This window comes from Adiantum capillus-veneris, chromosome 28, assembly GCF_014529385.1.
Source record: "Adiantum capillus-veneris isolate H3 chromosome 28, ASM1452938v2, whole genome shotgun sequence".
Lineage (NCBI taxonomy): Eukaryota > Viridiplantae > Streptophyta > Polypodiopsida > Polypodiales > Pteridaceae > Adiantum > Adiantum capillus-veneris.
The window spans coordinates 78,190,284-78,207,748 of NC_140958.1; the positions used below are offsets into that span (position 1 = coordinate 78,190,284).

Sequence of the window (17,465 nt, forward strand, 5' to 3'; positions counted from 1 at the left end):
AGAGCGCTACCAAGCAGACGCCGACAACCTCCTGGCCCCAAAAACTGACACCCCTTTCGGTATTTCTTTATTCTTATTGCAAAAACCGATCTGAACACTTTCACCTAACTCCCACCAAGCTGCCCAAACCTATCCATGGCTGTAATTGCAGGTTTTTGACCCAATTTCGCTAGCATAACAGCGCAAAACCCCTGTAGGTCAAAAGTACACGTCGAGGATGCTTTCCCTTGCGGTTTGGAAGCTTTCCACTGAGCTGCAGGTCAATTTCAACGTGCTGTAATTCCCTATTTTGTCATTGTCAGGTGCCCAAGCCCTATTTACGCATCCCAAGGCTTACCCAAGGCTCCCCTGGCATTGTCCTGCAGTTTAGGTGTGAAACACTAAACCTGCAAAAAAACACAGCAGGCTGTAATTCTCTGTTTTGGATCGTTTTGGGCAAAGCGAGCACACCTGACCATGTCAAGGGTGCTCCCGCATACAATGGAACAGTTCCCCTTTGAGATGGACGAGTTTTCACGCAAGAAAACTCTCCATTTTTGCAATCCTTCGCGATGGAACTGTGCGTACCTGTGGGGGATTAGCAATTAGCTAATCCGGTTCCAGTTCAAAAGGCTCTTGCCTTGGCAAATTGCATTAACACTCCCAAAATTGTACAAGGTCATCTAAGGAGCCCAACTAGTGGGGCATTACCTACCATATGTGCAAAGGGGAGAGAGAGAGATGCACAAGAGCAAATCATCGCGCCACATAGAGCAAGGGAGAAGGCAAGGTTTCCATTAAAGCTTTATCACCTGCACCAACTACTCACACACAAATTGTAGCACAATGAAGTGCAAAATCAGTCCCCCCTCTCAAAAATGGGCGCCCCCAGCTGGGATGGGCTTGGCAAGTGCACCCGGAGCCGCCATGTGTCGAGTTTGCCTCTTTAGAATTGATTCCTAGTACCCACGACTTATACGTGTAGCGAGGGGGCCTAAATGACTTTGAACTGAGCCTATACACCCTTTTACTGCTTAGATTCCAGTGCCAACTGGCCCGACCATATCGTGGCGGCCTACCCTTCCCAACTGCAGGTGAAACTCTCAGCCGTAGGCCATTTCACACTTGCCACGCAATGTCCGACCATTTGTGACTTCAAAAAGAGGGTCCCAAAAGTTAAATAAAAATCATCGGAAAGAAACCAACAACTAAGGTTAGCAGTTGCCACGTCCTCGTGATAGTAGTTAGCAGTTGCCACGACCTCATGACAACAAAACTCCTTAGGATGAATTCCTCCACCTACAAAACTTGAATTCAAGTACATAAAATCTTGAAAAGAAGGAACGCCAAAACAAAAAGATCATCTACAAGGCGTCTTATATTGCAGAACTTGTGCAAAAATATTGGGCAAGTGTTAGCAAAGACAAGACGCTCCATAAAATCAAACTCATAAGTAAAAAGATAGAAATTAGCAAGAAAAACAACACAATTGGTGCCCATAGGGATACCAATTGTTTGCTTGAAAAGAGAGTCACCGCGGTTATATATAAATTATCCAAAAAGAATGAGACCTTTTGACTAAGCATGGAACAAATCGATTGGTACTTTAGGCCAAGGCATGGTATCTCAAAGACCCATCTATGCAAGTTGCGATTGCTCCAGTAGCCATTCGCTCTGAGCCCTCTCTTCTCGCAGCCAATTATGAGACTTGCTACCATAGAAGAGGCAACCATCAGGGCTTCTACATACATGAGAACTTTAGAAGATATAATGCGTATGATAATAGCATAGAAGTTTTATATATCTTTGTACCCTTTCTAACCATCGGGTTGAACCCACGCAAATGTTTGCTTCTCCAAGAATCGTCAATTTGATTGCAGAAGCTCTTCCCCAAATTGTTGAGGTCATACTTCTCTTGCCAATGGCGATCTTAACTAACTTCTATCTTTCTCTTTAAGAGAGATGCAAACATAATTCTCACATTTGGTGGATTTAGAGGTGAGTCCAAGAGTGATTAGTACCTAGGGCACTTTATGGGCCAGCAGCAACTACAAAGAGAAAGATAGCCAAAAGGTAGTCTATTACTACCGATTGTCTACTTTTCACGCAGTGCGAAGTATGTATACATGATGCACGTGGTCAGAATACTGTAACAGACTTGGACACTCCAAGTCAAGAATCTACCGCGACAACACAAATAACCACTTCAAAAACAGTTCACAGTTCACAGTTCACAATTGATTGAACACTGGCCCAGCGGAGTTCCGTGCCTAGAGGTATTGGCCCCAAAGACTGGCGTCCCTTTCGATATTTCGTTTTTGTATTAATCTAAGTTCAAAGTACAAGAGTGCAGGCAAGCGCTCACACTCAGACTCTGCGTTTAGATGCTCTGAGTTGTGAGTGGCAAGCCCGCTTATTTAAAGGTACAAGGGTTGCCAAAAGCAGAGCCCCAAAAGCCTTAAAATCAAAGCTTTCAAAAAAAAATAAAGCAAAAGGTCTCTCTCTCTCTCTCTCTCTCTCTCTCTCTCTCTCTCTCTCTCTCTCTCTCTCTCTCTCAATACAATAAAGCAAAGAGCCTTTTTCCCTCTTCCCATTGCGTGGAAAAGCAATGCCAAAAGCCATGCCCAAAAACTGCCGCAAGTGCTTTCCGAAAAATCAGCCGCAAATCGCGGGCTGCTGTACAGCTGCCACGTGTCAGGCCACGTCAGCAAATTAGGGTTTGTGATTTTCTACATTTAGGGTTAGGGTTTCAGAAAATAGGGGTTTTAGGATTAGGGTTTTTGACTTTCTGCAGAGCGGACAGCCACGTCATCACTTTGTGACATGCCCCCCACTTGAAAGCATTGTAATCACCTCGATTACGCCTGCAAAACAGACAGAGGCCATAAACTGTCTTAGCAGACACTGACTATTAGTACCTACATACTAGGAACACACATCTAGCACATGTACCAATTCACATCATATGACATCACAGGACATCACATGACATTCAACATTCATTTGGATCATAGACCATGATTTATCGGCAATGTAGCTAGCAATTGCATCTAGATCTAGTCGGGACCTCATCAATGCCCGATTGACTAACCCCTATTGCAACCATGTCTATTCCAGATCATTCAGACCAAAATGCTGCAGTCACTTCGTCTATCTGTTCTTGCACTTAAAACAAGTAAAGAACAAATCAGTTTCATATTCAAGAATTCCATTTCATAAACACATACAGCAGAATACTGTCAGCTCTCGGTATCCCTGAAGCTCAAAGAGACATCAGTGACTCTAGTATACAAAAATCAAGGCATCTGTTGACAAAGGAACGGAGTAATTCCCCTCTTGTGCATCCCACTACACCAGATCTGCGGCCAAGCTGAATTCTGGGTTCCATTTGGAGTAGACTATGCTAAACCAAAAGCTTCGAGATAAAGGGTTTCAGAATCGGAGAAGTATCAGCTAGGTCCTCCTCCTCCCTCCACTTCGCATCCAATGCAGAATAGTTCTTGAACTTAAACAAGAACCACCTTCTTACTTTACCTTTATTCTTTGTGTCCTTATGTGCCAAAATCTGTCATGGAACAAGGATCTCCTCGTTTTCCTCTACTTTGGGTTGCTCATCGGGCTCTCCATCATCACGCACATCACCTTTAAAAGGTTTCAAGAGACTCACATGAAATGCATTGTGAATCCTCCAAGTGTCAGGCAGTTTTAGTCGGAAGGAGACATCATTGATCTTTTCGGAGATCTGGAAAGGTCCGTAGTATCTCACTAAGCTTTGGAAAAAGCCTCTCCTTTCCCTTCTTCTTTCTCAGGAGTGCCTTCTCAAAACGTAAGAGAATCCAATCATCCTCCTTCAATTTCAAATTGCGACAATGGCGATCCGCTGCCTTTTTCTGTCGTTCTTTGGAAAAAGCCTCTCCTGTCCCTTCTTTCTCAGGCATGCCTTCTCAAAACGTAAGAGCACCCAATCATCCGCCTTCAATTTCAAATCACGACGATGGCGATCCGCGTCCTTTTTTTGTTGTTCTTGAGATTTTTGCAAAGCCTCGTGGACCTTGGCAAAAGTCGTATCTAAGTCGCGTGTGTATTCATCCGTTCAAAAATCTTATTTTTCGTACTTAGGAAGGGTGGAACCTTCGCAACACCTTCAACAATCTCAAATGGCGCCTTCCCCGTCGAAGTGTATCGTGTTATTGTAGGCAAATTCCACCAAAGGTAGATACTTTTCCCATTGAGTCTTCTGATCCGAGATATAAGACTTCAATAAATCTAAAACCACTGAATTGGCAATCTCAGATTGCCCGTCAGTCTGCAGGTGGAAAGATGACGAGAATTGCAACCGCATGCCAATGTTCTCCCAAATTGCCTTCCAAAACAAACTCGTAAAGCTGGGGTCCCTGTCGGGAGAGAATCGTCTCAGGCATGCCTTGTAATCTGAAGATCTGGGCAACAAACAGTCTCGCTAAGTGATCCGTCTTGACTGTTTTCTTCACTGGAATGAAATGAGCATGTTTGCGAAATCTATCAATAACACTCCAGATACCAACGTGACCACTTTGTGTTCTCGGGAGATCAACAAACAGTCTCGCTAAGTGATCCGTCTTGACTGTTTTCTTCACTGGAATGAAATGAGCATGTTTGCGAAATCTATCAATAACACTCCAGATACCAACGTGACCGCTTTGTGTTCTCGGGAGATCAAAAATGAAACCCATTGCAATACTTTCCCAGGGGCAGGTGGGTATGGGCAAAGGCTATAACAATCCCTGTGCTTTATGCCTATCAAACTTGACCTTCTGGCATACCAAGCAACTGCGCACATACTCTTCAGATCCTTCTTGAGTCTCTCCCAATAGAAGTATCTCTCTATCCCTTTCATGGTGGTAGCAATGCCACGATGACCCGTAAAAGGTGGACACTGGCAGTCAGTCATAACCTTTTCCCTCAACGGCCGTGTAACGCACAACATGGTTTTCCTCATCAAGTAGCCATCCCGAATGGAATATCCCACTACTATCTCCCCATCCTGTATCCGTGTGAAAACGCCTGCAAAATCCCAATCTGTGGCATACTGATCGACCATATCCTCGAAGCTCCTATGATGTATCGTGGAAATAGCCAAAACCAACGGCTTTCGAGACAAAGCATCTGCCACCGCATTCTTCTGTCCCTGAACATGGACAATCTCGAAGTGAAACTGTGACAAGATGTTCGCCCACCGCATCTGCTTTTCCGATAGCTGCTTCTGTGACAAGAAGTAGCGTAAACTCTAATGGTCTGTAAAGACAGTAAAATCCGATCCGAGTAGGTAATGCCACCATTGAGTAAGAGCATGGATAACCGCCAAAAGCTCTTTCTCATAAATCTGTGTTGTCATTTCCAGCCTTGAGAACAATCGGCTCTCGTAAGGAATGATCTGGCCTTCTTGCATTAAGACCGCACCCAGACTGCGACCACAAGCATCACAATATACTTCAAATGACTTCTGCAAGTCCGGCAAAGTCGAGTCTGGTCTCATAGTCAATTTTCTTTCAAAGTCTGAAAGGCAGTCACCCCTGTGGGTCCCTACGAGAAAGGGACTCCTTTCTAACTTCATGGACATTCTTCAAATCGGGCCAATCACGGCAAAGTCGAGACTGGTCTCGTAGTCAATTTCTCTTTCAAAGTCTAAAAGGCAGTCACCTCTGTGGGTCCCTACAAGAAAGGGACTCCTTTCTAACTTCATGGGCATTCTTCAAATCGGGCCAATCACGGATAGTCTCTATCTTGGCTGGATCCATTTGCACTCCTGTTGCTGAGACAATGTGTCCCAAAAAGTGTATCTCTGGTCTATACAAATTCCAGTGCCGACCACTTCCCGTCTGCGAGTGAAACTACAGTTCACATTGGCCATACAATATCCGACCATTTGCTACTTCAAAAAGAGGGTCTCAAAAATAAAACAAAAATCATTGGAAAGAAACCAACAACTAAGGTTAGCAGTTGCCACGTCCTCGTGACATAGTTAACAATTGTCACGTCCTCATGACATACCCCCCTCTTGAAATCGCAAACGTCCTCGATTGCATACCATAAATACACGCCACTAATGATCTTGTGCTATTAACACTCTTTTATCATCGCATGTATCCGCAAGAAAGGTCATAACACATAGATACAAATGACTTAATGAGACCATCATACTTTTGTCATTTCCATCTATTACACTGAATTCATATGTACATTTAATGTGCTAGCTCTATCGTTACCCCTCCTTTGCAAACATTGGGTTGGGCCATACATAGGTTGTAGCCCAAAGGCCTCAAGGTAAAGCTGCAATACATTTGGTGACTCTGACAGTTCATGCACTTCCATCCACTTTGCATCCATAGGTGGATCGTTCTTGAACTTCATCAAATAGCATCTAGCAACTTGTCCCTTAACTTTTCCGGCGGAGTTCTGTGCCAAGAGATATTGGCCCCAAAGCCTAGCGCCCCTTTCAATATTTCTTTTTGTATTAATCTGTGTTCAAAGTACAAGAGTGCAAGCAGGCGCTTACACTCGGACTCTACGTCCAGATGCTCTAAGTTGTGAGTGGCCTACCCACTTATTTAAAGAGTACAAGGGACGCTAAAAGCAGAGCCCAAAAGCTGAAAATCAAAAGCCCAAAAAATAAAGCAAAGGCTCTTTCTTTCTCTTCCTTGTCAAAAGCAAGTCCAAAGCGTTGTCCATAAAAATAGCTTTTAATATAAAGCAGAAGAGTTGATGGAAGACACTGTAACCAAGGATGTATTCTGATTTGTCCTAAAGGTCAGCTTTGGCCTCGACAAGAAGTTAATATATCTTTCTTTCTTTCTTTCTTTCTCTCTCTCTCAAGCTTAGAAAAAGAAAGTCTCTCTCTCTCTCTCTCTCCCACTCTCAATTGCGTAGCCAAAAAGCTGCCAAAAACTGAGCGCTGATTGCGCCGGAAATCATGGAATTTCATACTGCTGCCACGTGGCACCACCTCCGCCGTTTCCGGGTGATGACCGTACGCAACAACCACGTCATCATTCAGCCTGCAACACCGTACGCAACAGCCACGTCATCATTCAGCCTGTCCATCCCCGGGACTGTCCATGCTTTAGGGGGAAAGGTGTGTGTGTACACTGGGCAGCCACGTCACAATTTGTGACAGGAAGGGGGTAGTCTGTCCATGTTAAATCCATGTAGCTCAAACCATGATGTCATCTCTCCATACCATAATGTCGTGTCTCCCTGCAAAGCTGACTATCGAAAGGACTCTGGCTAAGCGGGAATATCTGTCTCTAGGAAGGTCCCACAGACGGTGTATAAAGGAAACTGATCTCGTAAACGCCTCAACCGCTGTTTTGGGGGGGGGGGGGGGGGGGGAGCAGCTAGCTCTGCTCAAGTAATGTCATGTGGTACTAAATCCTTGGCTCTAATAAGCCGTGCAATCATAGAGACTGTAACAGACTTGGACACTCCAAGTCAAGAATCTACCGCAACAGCACCAAATAACCACTTTAAAACAATTCACATTTCACAATTTATTCGACACTACCCAGCAGAGTTCCGTGCCTAGAGATATTCGCCCCAAAGACTAGCACCCCTTTCGGTATTTCTTTTTGTATTAATCTGAGTTCAAAGTACAAGAGTGCGGGCAGGCGCTCACACTAAGACACTACGTCCATATGCTCTCAGTTGTGAGAAGCCAACCCGCATATTTAAAGAGTACAAGGGATGCCAAAAGCAGAGCCCCAAAAGCTGAAAATCAAAAGTAAAGCAAAAGAGCTCTTTCTCTCTCTTTAATTGCATATAAAAGCAAAAAGGGCTCTCTCCATCTCTCTCTTGCAATTTGCACAGCCAAAAAGCATGCCAAAAAGCAAACTGCCGCAGCTTTCAATTCTGCAATTTCCACCGCGTTTTGCGGGCTGCCACGTCAGCAGTCGTACAGTGGCTTGCCACGTCAGCAGGTGTACGGAATTTTCGCGTTTCACAGGGCTGCCTTGCTCACCGATTCTGTTGCCTCATATTCGCAATGTGTCTATGTGTGTTAGGGTTTTCCACGTCACCATTTTGTGACATAACCTCCTCTTGAAAGCATTGTAATCGCCCTCGATTACGCCTACAAAACAGACAGAAGCCATAAACTGTCTTAGCAGACACTGACTGTTAGTACCTACGCACTAGAAACACAGATCTAGCACATGTACCAATCGACAGTCACATCACAGGATATCACTAGACATCACAGTACATCACATGACATTCAACATTCATTCGGATCTTAGACCATGATTTATCGGCAATGCAGTTAGCAATCGCATCTCGATCCAGTCAAGACCTCATAGATGCCCGATTGACTAACCCCTATTGCAATCATGTTTGTTCGAGATCATTCAAACCAAAATGCTGCAGTCATTTCGTCTATTAGTTCCTGCACTTAAAAACAAGTCAAGAACAAATCAGTTTCATATTCCGAAATTTCATTTCCTAGAGTCATACAGCAGAATATTGTCAGCTGTCAGTATCCCTGAAGCTCAAAGAGACATCAGTGACTCTAGTATTCTAAAAATCAAGGCATTTGTTGACAAAGGAGCGGAGGAGCTCCCCTCTTCTGCACCCCACTGCACCAGATCTGCGGCCAAGCTGAATTCTGGGTTCCATTTGGAGTAGACTATGCTAAACCAAAAGCTTCAAGGTAAAGGTTCACAATCTCAAGAGTATCTGCTAGGTCCTCCTCCTCCATCCACTTCGCATCCAATGCAGGATAGTTCTTGAATTTAACCAAGAATCGCCTTCTTACTTTACCCTTATTCTTTGTGTCCGTATGTGTAAAGGATGGTACAACGGGTTGCGGGATGAAATAGGGCGGGCTAGATGACTTTAGAAGTGGCTTTTTGACACCAATATGTGCCGGATGTGTAGGTGCATGAGGCGAAGTGGAAGCTGGATGGTCAAAAGAAAAGCCTAGACAGGGATATACAAGCTTTTGTGTGGGAATTCAAAGCCCTTTGGAGAACAGCTAATGGCGATAACTGCTACACAAAATGTTGATTACTTGAAATTGAGTAAATTACTGGATTGCTTACATAAGGATGTACGGAATAAAGTTGAAGCGGATTGGGACCTGTGACGTATGTGGAAGCAGTCAATTTTGTGAGAGGCTGGACCAAGAAGATTTTGAAGAAGCAACAAGATAGGCAAAGCTTGTTAAATATTTTGGTACCTAGGCAAGTCGATGCGGTGAAAGTGGATCCAAGGTTGAAACAAAGAGAAGTGCCGGTGCAAGAAGAATCGAGGGTTTAATGGTCGAAAAGAGGTGAAGCGTTTTCCATGCCAATGTTTCCACTTATAGAAGCTCCACTTATGAAAGAAGAGAAGATGGCTCAAGATTGGGTACGAGATGTGCTGCCAAATCGAGGTATGGTTGTTCAGTCTCCTTTGAAGTGTGCTAGAGATCAGAGAGTGCGGTTTGCAGATGATATTGAAGCAATGAAAATAGAGGAAATCTCGGATCTTGAGACAGAGGAACAGGTGGAAATAGATGATAGCAGCTTTATGGATGCTGATACAACATGGGAAACCGATTCTTACCACTCAAGGTATGTGCCGAAATCTGTTCAGGAACAAGAATCTCCTCGTTTTCGTCCACTTCTGGTTGCTCATCAGGCTCCCCATCATCAAACAAATCAGCTTTGAAAGGTTCCAAGAGACTCGCATGAAATGCATTGTGAATCCTCCAAGTGTCAGGCAGTTTCAGTTGGAAGGAGACATCATTGATCTTTTCCAAGATCTGGAAAGGTCCGTAGTATCTCATACTAAGCTTTGGAAAAAGCCTCTCCTTTCCCTTTTTCTTTCTCAGGCGTGCCTTCTCAAAACGTAAGAGCACCCAATCATCGTCCTTCAATTTCAAATCGCCACGATGGCGATCTGCTGTCTTTTTGTGTCGTTCTTGAGATTTTTACAAAGCCTCGCGAACCTTGGCAAAAGCCGTGTCTAAGTCGCGCGTATACTCATCAGCTTCAAAAATCTTATCTTTTGTGCTCAGAAAGGGTGGAACCTTCGCAGTACCTTCAACAATCTCAAATGGCGCCTTCCTTGTCAAAGAGTGTATCGTGTTGTTGTAGGCAAATTCCACCAAAGATAGATACTTTTCACATTGAGTCTTCTAATCCGAGATGTAAGACTTCAATAAATCTAAAACCACTGAATTGGCAATCTCAGATTGCCCGTCAGTCTGCGGGTGGAAAGATGACGAGAATTGCAACCCCGTGCCCGTGTTCTCCCAAACTGCCTTCCAAAACAAACTCGTAAATCTAGGGTCCCTGACGGAGACAATCGTATCAGGCATGCCATGTAATCTGAAAATCTGGGCCACAAACAGTCTTGCTAAGTGATCCAGCTTGATTGTTTTCTTCACTAGAATGAAACGAGCCTGTTTGCTAAATCTGTCATTAACAGGCCACATACCATCGTGACCACTCTGTGTTCCCGGGAGATCAAAAATGAAATTCATTGCAATACTTTCCCATGGGCGGGTGGGTATGAGCAAAGGCTGTAACAATCCCTGTGCTTTACGCCTGTCAAACTTGACCTTCTGACATACCAAGCAACTGCGCACAAACTCGTCCACATCCTTCTTGAGTTTCGGCCAAGAGAAATATCTCTCTACCCCCTTCATGGTGGTAGCAACACCGTGGTGACCCGTAAAAGGTGGACAGTGGCATTCGGTCATAACCTTTTCCCTCAACGGCTCTGTAACACACAACATGGTTTTTCTCATCAAGTAGCCATCCCGAATGGAATATCCCGCTACTGTCTCCCCATCGCGTATCCGTGTGAAAACGTATGCAAAATCTGGATCTGTGGCATACTGGTCGACCATATCCTCGAAGCTCCTATGATGTATCACGAAAATAGCCAGAACCAACGGTTTCCAAGACAAAGCATCTGCCACCAGATCCTTCTCTCCCTGAACATGGACAAACTCGAAGTGAAATTGTGACAAGATGTTCGCCCACCGCATCTGCTTTTCCGATAGCTACTTCTTTGACAAGAAGTAGCGTAAACTCTGATGGTCTGTAAAGAAAGTAAAATCCGCTCTGAGTAGGTAGTGCCGCCACTGAGTAAGAGCATGGATAACCGTCAAAATCTCTTTCTCATTAATCTACGCTGTCAATTTCGGCCTTGAGAACAATCGGCTCTTGTAAGCAATGACATGGCCTTCTTGCATTAAGGCTGCACCCAGACTACGACCACAAGCATCACAATATACTTCAAATGACTTCTGCAAGTCCGGCAAAGTCAAAACTGGTCCCGTAGTCAATTTCTCTTTCAAAGTTTGAAAGGCGGTCACCTCTGTGGGTCCCCACAAGAAAGGGACTCCTTTCTGCGTCAAGATATGCAAAGGGGAAGCAACCTCTGCAAATTTTCTAATGAACCGCCTGTTGTACGAACACAATCCCAAGAACTTTCTAACTTCATGGACATTCTTCAAGTCAGACCAATCACGGATAGTCTCTATCTTGGCCGGATCCACTTGCACTCCTTCTGCCGACACAATGTGTTCCAAAAAGTGGATCTCTAGGAGAAAAAATTCACTTTTCTTTGCATTAATCACTAACTTGTGATCTCGTAATGCCTAAAAGACCTAAAGCAGATTGCATTAATCACTAACTTGTGATCTCGTAATGCCTGAAAGACCTGAAGCAGATGATCTCTATGTTCTGCCTCATTCTTGGAGAAAACAATGATATCGTCAAAGAAAGTGTCAACAAATAGCTTGTACTCTCGAAAAATCATGTCCATCATCCGGGAAAATGTCGCAGGAGCATTGGTTAAGTCAAAAGGCATCACCAAAAACTCAAATAACCCAAAAGTCGTCCGAAAGGCTGTCTTGTAGACGTCTCCCTACGCGATTCTGATCTGATAATATCCACTCTTCAAATCAATCTTGCTAAAACACGAGGATCCCTGTAATTTGTCGTGTATATCATTGATCCTAGGAATCGGAAATTTGTTCTTGATGGTGATTTTGTTGAGAGCAATACGGTGAAGTACTAGGCTGGACAAGACCCTTTTCCAAGAGGTCTTTCGCTTGGTTCATAATCTCTTTGTTCTGTGCTCGGCTCACACGGTAAGGTGGCCGATTCAGTGGCGTGCTTCCAGGTATCAGATCAATGGTATGATCTTCAGGACGAGCAGGTGGTAACTCACCTGGCAGGCTCTCTGAGAAGCAATCGGCATAAGAGTGGAGAAAATCTTGGCGTTCTTTATCAAGTTTAGACATATTTGTCCTATCCTCATCACCCAACTCTTTCATAAAGATCGAGTAAACAAACAGACTGGATTTCATTAACTTTGAAATGGCCGAAGCCGATACAATAGGGACATACTCGCCCTTTAGTTTAATGTCAAGTACAATGGTTCAGCCCTTCTCTGTAATCAATGTTGCTTTCCTCGCCCGATACTCGACCACGGGATTGTTCTTGTGGTACCAGGGAATTCTCAAGAGGACAACACAACCTTCCAAAGGCATAATGTAAAAGTCCTCATGCCCCAAATACCCCTGACAATGTGACCGAAGTTTGCCAATGACACGTATAATGGCTACGTCCCTGCCTGGTGCCACTAGAACTGCCTCCGCACGTGGTCCCATCCGATCGGGAGTGATCTCGAGCCGCGCCGCCAATTCCGGTGAAATGAAGTTGGCCTTGGCTCCTCCATCAAAGAAGATCGGGGCTTCTTGGTCTTTCACTTTGCCCCAAGCTTGGCAAAGTTCTGTACTCTCGTCCATCGTGTTGGGATCGGTACCCATGCAATCTGGAACTAGTCTTATTTTCATCTTGCCTTTTCTTCCACGTTCCTCAACTGCTCTCGAACTCTCAGGCCTATTGTCGTCCTTGTCATTCTGTTCTTTCTGTTGCTTTTTAGGACACTTCGCCGAGATATGTCCAGTTTCTCCGCATCCAAAGCACTTCCCCTCCCTGATGAAGAGAGCCCGCTCCTGAGGAGTAAGCTTGGGTCGTGCATCTTTCTTTTCTGAGTTGCTCTTTCTCTTTCTACTTTCATTTGTCGAAGTCTATTCAACTCTTTGTGTCATGATCTGATCGGTGGGGTAAGTCAGACTTCCAGAGTGAATGGCGAAACCCCGTTTCGCATGACTCATCAACTCCTGAATAGAAGCTAAGTTCTGTTTCAAGCAGTGATCTCGGATCTCTGTATGTAGACCCAAGGTAAACCGCTCAATCTCCTCCTTGATCAAGATCTTCTTAAATGAAGAGGCCGGTAGAAAAGAGCTCCAAAATCTCTCGCAATAAGCGTCCACTGTATCTTTCTTGGTCATCCGAAGATGGGTCCAAGCATTCGGATATCACGTTCATACTCTCGAGTCAACCATGAAGAAATAAAAAGCCTCTTGAATTTCAGCCATTTAATTGGCGCAGTCTTGCTTAATAGAAGCGTGGACCACCAAGTTCGAGCATTCCCCTTAAAATAAGAGGCAGCTCTCCGAATCTTAGAGTGCTCTATATATACATATATATATATATATATATATATATATATATATATATATATATATATATATATATATGTGTGTGTGTATATATATATATATATGTGTGTATATATATATACATATATATATACATTTATACATATATATATACATATGTGTATATATATATATATATATATATATATATATATATATATATATATATATATATATATATATATATATATATATATATATATATAGAGAGAGAGAGAGAGAGAGAGAGAGAGAGAGAGATGAAAATGAAATAAAATGTTACATTAAAGGTCTTCGAAGGGCCAAAATGACCTATGAGACCAAACCAGTGCAATCCTGATGAATCTGATACAATGTCAAGGTACAAAATAAAATGAATGGAAATAAGAAGTTACAATGTGGTGGGTCTAAAGCTACTAGAGGTGAAACCAAGCAGATCCAACATCGGCCGCTGGCGAATCTTATCAATCTCCTCCATGGTCAAAATTCTGACCAGGCGTTATGCATGTCGGGCCAAAGTGATCCGAATCCTCTGATGGAACCTCCGTCAATACTGTGTAGTCCTCCGCAATCGTGGGCGTTAGGATCTCCCCGGCTCGGTCGCTCAATCGATCAGCGTGCCTCTGGTGCGAGGGGAGTGTGGGCTTTGTTGTGGTAGTAGGTCATTGGGAGCAAAAACAGACCCAGGCATTCCTGGTCCTCGTACCCCATGACTCTGGAGAGTGGTCCAAAACCCTCTCTGAACAAGCAGAGAGAGAGAGAGAATGAAATGAAATGTTATATTAACGTCTTCAAAAGGCCAAAGTGACCTATGAGACCAGAAAGTTACAATGTGGTGGATCTGATACAAAGTCAGAGTAACAAGATGACAAAATGACAAAATAAAATACTATGGAATCCTAGACTACTGGGTGTGGACTAAGCAGCTAAAACAGCTAGCTGGGATAGCTAGATCACAGGAGATCCACCATCGGTCGCTGGCGGATCTCATCAATCTCCTCCATGGTCAGTAGTCTTACCGGGCGTCGTGCATGTCGAGCCAAAGTGACCCGGATCCTCTGATGCAGCCTCTGTCGAAGTTGTGTAGTCCTCCGCAGTCGTGGGCGTCTGGATCTCCCCAGCTCAGTCGCTCGGTCGATCGGTATGCCTCTGGTGTAAAGCGACGAGCTCTGCTGTGGTACTAACTCCTCCGGGTGTCCAGTGGCAGCTCTAAAGAAGTCTGTGATCTGTCTCTGAGACTGGCTAGTCTTTCCTCTCATCAAGCTCTCTCTGTGTCTGTGCAGCTCGAGCAAAAACATTCTTGGAATTGCACCAATGGACTGGCCAACAGGCAGACAAAAGTGAAAGCCTTCACGCAGTTGTAGCTCATTACTCTGCCTAAACCCACTCCAAAATTCAATCCACTAAACCTAGAAGAACAGCCGATAAGCATTATTTACATAAAATGCATCACTCCAATACTTTTACAAAAGCCAAGTAACTAGGTTCCGTGAAACAAATCATTAATGATAGATCAAACACTCAAAGGGACACAGCTCTCAATGATCCAATCAATCAATTAATCTTCATTTCTGTCCTTCCTTGCAAGGAAGAAGTGTATGATGGTACTAGAATGCTGATATTTTGTCACTCACTATAGAACTGAATCACAAACCTGTCCATGTAGTTCACTTTTGAATCCTAGTGGAATTCTCTCAGTATCTGCAATACCTGCCTTTTGTAGAACAAAACAAGGAGCTTTGAGAATGATGCAAAACTTCTGTGCGCTTTTTGAACTGCCATAAACAACTCGACAGAAGGAGGCAACTTACCGTTAAATAAAGTGCCAAGAAGACAGCCTCAACACACTTGATGGGTTGCGGGTTGTATATCATCTGCATCAAAGTGCCTAATCAAATCATCTCAAGTGAAAGCAAAACTAATCACCATGTACAAAGATACAATGATTGTCAGAAATGCACAGTCCAGAGGAGAAAGCGAAGCAACCCTAACCAAGTTGGTTTGCTCCACATGCTGCAGCTTAAATTTTCTTGTATTGCACATGAAATGCAACTCTTTAATGTAAGTTGAGGAATTTTTTCATGTTATTTGTGACTCCTGGACACATACACAACCACTGTTATCACTCACAAAGATGGATGCTACCCTCACCATACCTCCCCCCAACTTAATTGGTGTATCTCAACATGGTATCAGAACCAGGTTTTCTCCCACAGCCTCACCATCACTACATTTTTTATCCTTTACATCAACGATCGCCAATCATCTTCCTGATTAACTCCGTTGACCACTAATTTCTCCTCCAAACTCAATGATCACACCTTCTACACAGACCAGTTCCTCCCCATTGCCAAGCCTGTTCTCCTTATCATAGGAGCAATTGAAATCATGGTATAAGTTGCTATTATAGCCTCTGCTCGAAGGGCTCCTCAAAAGAAGTGCATTCATGTATGAGTTATCCATTTGCATTGTATGCATAAGCATTTTTTGGTGTGCAAAGCAAAAGGTGTCTTCCACTTCTGCAATGGTGGCACTGACAGCCTTGTACTAAGTGTGCTAGCCTCATCACATGAAGATAGGCTCAGCTTTTAACAAAAATCAGCTTGAGAGCAGTACCTTCTATCTTCTACATATCTGGGAGTAGAGTATGTCTAGTTGCTGGTTAAAGGAACACAAAAGGTGTGATGGCTGCTGCCTTGCACAGATTAGTTCTGGCAGCTGTGTGGACTGTGGAGTCCTCAGATTTTGCAAGCAGGCATAAGTTAAACCCTGCCCGGTGCGATGTGCTTGCAATAACATTATTATGCAGACACAGGCTGGCTTCCTGGTCCATGAGCAGTAGAAATCGTTGTTCAACTGGGTGCACTATCACTACAGTTCGCAACAGCATCGCTTCCAACAGTGCTCAACAGCAACCATACAGAGGCCAAGCAGTGGAAGGCAACTTATGCAACAGCTAACTGCATCAGCTACTTGCCACATGTAATGTCGCAAAAACAGCAAAGTCCTTGAGAGCTTTTTTCCGGATTGATTTTTCCAATTGGCTCGTGCTTTTTGAAATTAGAAATAGATACCCTGGCATAAAGTACCAGCAGTAGAGGCAATCCTACGTAAAGAGCGAGCACATTGTCACACCTTTCCACTCACTACAAGTTCACACTAATGGGACTCTATCTGATATTAACAAATCTACAGCAAGCTATGACAAGCTTCAAATCATAACCGTTGTTTACACAAACCCACACAATGCAAGAAGCAGTGTGTATTTTTGCAGCTTGCTTTTACCCATGCATCGGCACAACGTCACCTTGTTATTTGTAGACTTAGAATCACAAAATGATGCATCCATACACTTTGCTTGCCACCTTAATTTTGAGTACTATCTGCCCTACATGCACATGGTAAGACCGACCATGCATAGCTCTCTCCATCTAACCATTTTGATTTCGACGTGTATGAATCTAGACATTACTATGAATACTACCCTGTGTCACATGACACATCCCAACCCTATGTGTCCGTGCACAAGCTACACCACAGCAGGGTTCAGTCAGTTCAGTCAAGTCTAGATTAGCAGTGATCTAGCACTTTTGTGAGTCTATTCGTAGACCGTGCATGCCCAGTCACTTAGCATAGATGCATATCCTCCGGTTGCACACAACATGATCATCGGAATTCCCATCAGAATCCATTAGCATCAGTTAGGGGAATTTTCCAATGCATTTAGCCTATTTTCCTATTTATTGGTATTTTCACTTATTATTTTTAAGTGACTTTCCAACAAAAGTAGGTAGGGCAATTTTGCTAAGTTAATATATAAGCAAACCCAAGTTAGCACTTTCTGGCAGAAGAGGCAGCAAGAGCACCTTGCTCAACAGGCAACTTCTCAGCAAGACCAACCCCCGCGACTACTCTGGCGTTTTCTCCACAGAAGACCTAGCGTTTTTGCATCAGATCAGCCTTGGCGATT

At 43.8% G+C, this 17,465-nt stretch overlaps 1 protein-coding gene across 2 annotated transcripts in view; it reads right to left on the reverse strand.

The window, feature by feature from the left end:
- Positions 1 to 17,465, reverse strand: part of LOC147420727 (uncharacterized) — a 99,319-nt gene that overhangs the window by 23,792 nt on the left and 58,062 nt on the right. For both annotated transcript variants that reach the window (XM_086503928.1, XM_086503927.1), the window contains 2 exons: positions 15,307 to 15,369; positions 15,150 to 15,209 (listed from right to left, as the gene is read on the reverse strand). In XM_086503928.1, coding sequence (XP_086360054.1) covers positions 15,150 to 15,209; positions 15,307 to 15,369 — 123 coding nt within the window. The remainder of the gene's footprint in view (positions 1 to 15,149; positions 15,210 to 15,306; positions 15,370 to 17,465) is intronic.